The 1,752-nt window shown below is 22.5% G+C and overlaps 2 protein-coding genes across 2 annotated transcripts; both read right to left on the bottom strand.

Annotated features, from left to right (window-relative positions):
* Positions 1-52: 52 nt before the first annotated feature.
* On the bottom strand, positions 53-640 carry EHI_072960 (uncharacterized protein; the record flags this gene model as incomplete). The annotated part of the gene is made up of 1 exon (XM_001914509.1): positions 53-640. A coding segment is annotated over one exon (588 nt), but the record flags the coding sequence as incomplete, so codon positions are not given.
* Positions 641-788: 148 nt separating this feature from the next.
* EHI_072950 (uncharacterized protein) lies at positions 789-1,664 on the bottom strand (the record flags this gene model as incomplete). The annotated part of the gene is made up of 1 exon (XM_001914508.1): positions 789-1,664. One exon carries the CDS (start codon positions 1,662-1,664, stop codon positions 789-791), a length of 876 nt encoding a protein of 291 aa, XP_001914543.1.
* Between the last annotated feature and the right edge of the window lie 88 nt (positions 1,665-1,752).

Here is a 1,752-nt window from a genome sequence, read left to right as displayed (position 1 = left end):
AAGTAAAATGTTCATTTAAATAATGTTTATAAAGAGTATTAATTTGATTAACATAATAAAAATTCATTTCTGAAATAACTCCTCTATTTCTTTTTATAATTCTTTTCTTTTGATTTTCTTCATTAGCATATAAAAATACATGAAATGTTTCATTTTCTATATTTTCTCTTTTTACCCATTCTGTAAAGATATTTCTTGCTATAACATTTGGAGTTGCATAATCAGTTGAAATACAATATGTATTATATTTATTATATTCTAATTGGTATTCTTTTTCTATTAAATATATTTTATTCGTAATTTCTTCTCTTTCTTTTTCTGTCATTGTTTTATCTATTTCACAAAATACTTCAATTGCTTCACGAGGATGTCGTTCAATAATTATTACTTTTTTATTTTTATTATTTTTTAATTGTTCTTCATAACATTGAAGAATAAATTTTTGTAATGTGTAATTTCTTTCTATTCCATTCCCTACATCTGATATTAACATTTTTCCAATTCTAGGTGAATAATCAATATATTCTTCTATTATTCCTACATTCTCTTTATTAAAATATTCAATTAATGCTTGTATTGTTGTTGTTTTTCCAACTCCTATACTTCCACTTATAACAATTGCACCGCTATACTTGTTCATTATATACGAATGAAAGTAATCAGATGTAATGAGTTTAAATAGTATATAAATTGAGGATTTATTCTATATATATTGTCAAAATTCATAATAAATTCATAATAAACTCATAAAATGAAGAATAACTCAGTTATATTTAAATAAAAATTGTTCATCTTTTTATTTCTTCATCATTCCAAACATCAAATGGTGTTTTTGAATCAATATAATAAATAAAACTTTGATTTGGTGATGATTGAACTATATCTACTGCATTTTTATATGTAAGTGTTCCATCAGTATAATTTAATATATATACTCCAACAGTACTAACATATTCTTTAGTCGTGAATATCATATATCCATTACTATAATATTTATCACGATCAGATAATTTATCAATGGTGGATGAATTTCCTGCATCAATTCTATTTGAATTAAAGTAAATTTTTGTTTTCTTTGTTGAATCCGTATCAGTATTTATCATAAACATAAATTGAAAGATATACATTTTATGATCAGTACTTGTATTTTTAAAAGTTTTTGATGAATCAGTTCCCCATGACATTAATGTTGATAAAGGAAATGTGTATGTAATATTCTTCAGATCTTTAATTCCAATTGTGTTAATTATATCTGCTTGTTTAATTGTTGTATTTCTTGATATTTCGGTGTTAATATAAGACGTTAAAGATGTCATTTTTAATAATGCTTCTTCATTAGAATAAAATGGTGAGTATAATGAAGTATTAACAAGAGATGATAAAGATATTAATTGATTTGTTAAATTATTAATTTCATTCATATTTGTTGTATTTAATGTTGATAATTGCGATACATCATCTCGAATATCATTAATATATGTATTTGTTTCTTTCATTTTCTCTTTCATTTCATCTATTTCTTCATTTGTTGTTATATTCTTAACATTAATTGTTGTTATTCCATCTGTTGTTTTAATTGTATCAAGATAAAATGTGTTGTTGTTGAAATAACGTGTTGTTAAAATATTATTTTTATTTAAATATTTTGAACCAATTGCTTCCATTTAATAATGTAAATTAAGTTCTAAGATAAAATATTCATCCCAAAGTCCAACTGGGAAAATACTCTTTCCTTTATAATCTTTAAACCAT

The sequence above is a fragment of the Entamoeba histolytica genome, genomic scaffold (assembly GCF_000208925.1).
Source record: "Entamoeba histolytica HM-1:IMSS scf_1104750517403 genomic scaffold, whole genome shotgun sequence".
Classification (NCBI taxonomy): domain Eukaryota; phylum Evosea; order Mastigamoebida; family Endamoebidae; genus Entamoeba; species Entamoeba histolytica.
Note: the sequence above shows the minus strand (reverse complement) of the source record. Positions and strands in the feature narration are given on the sequence as shown.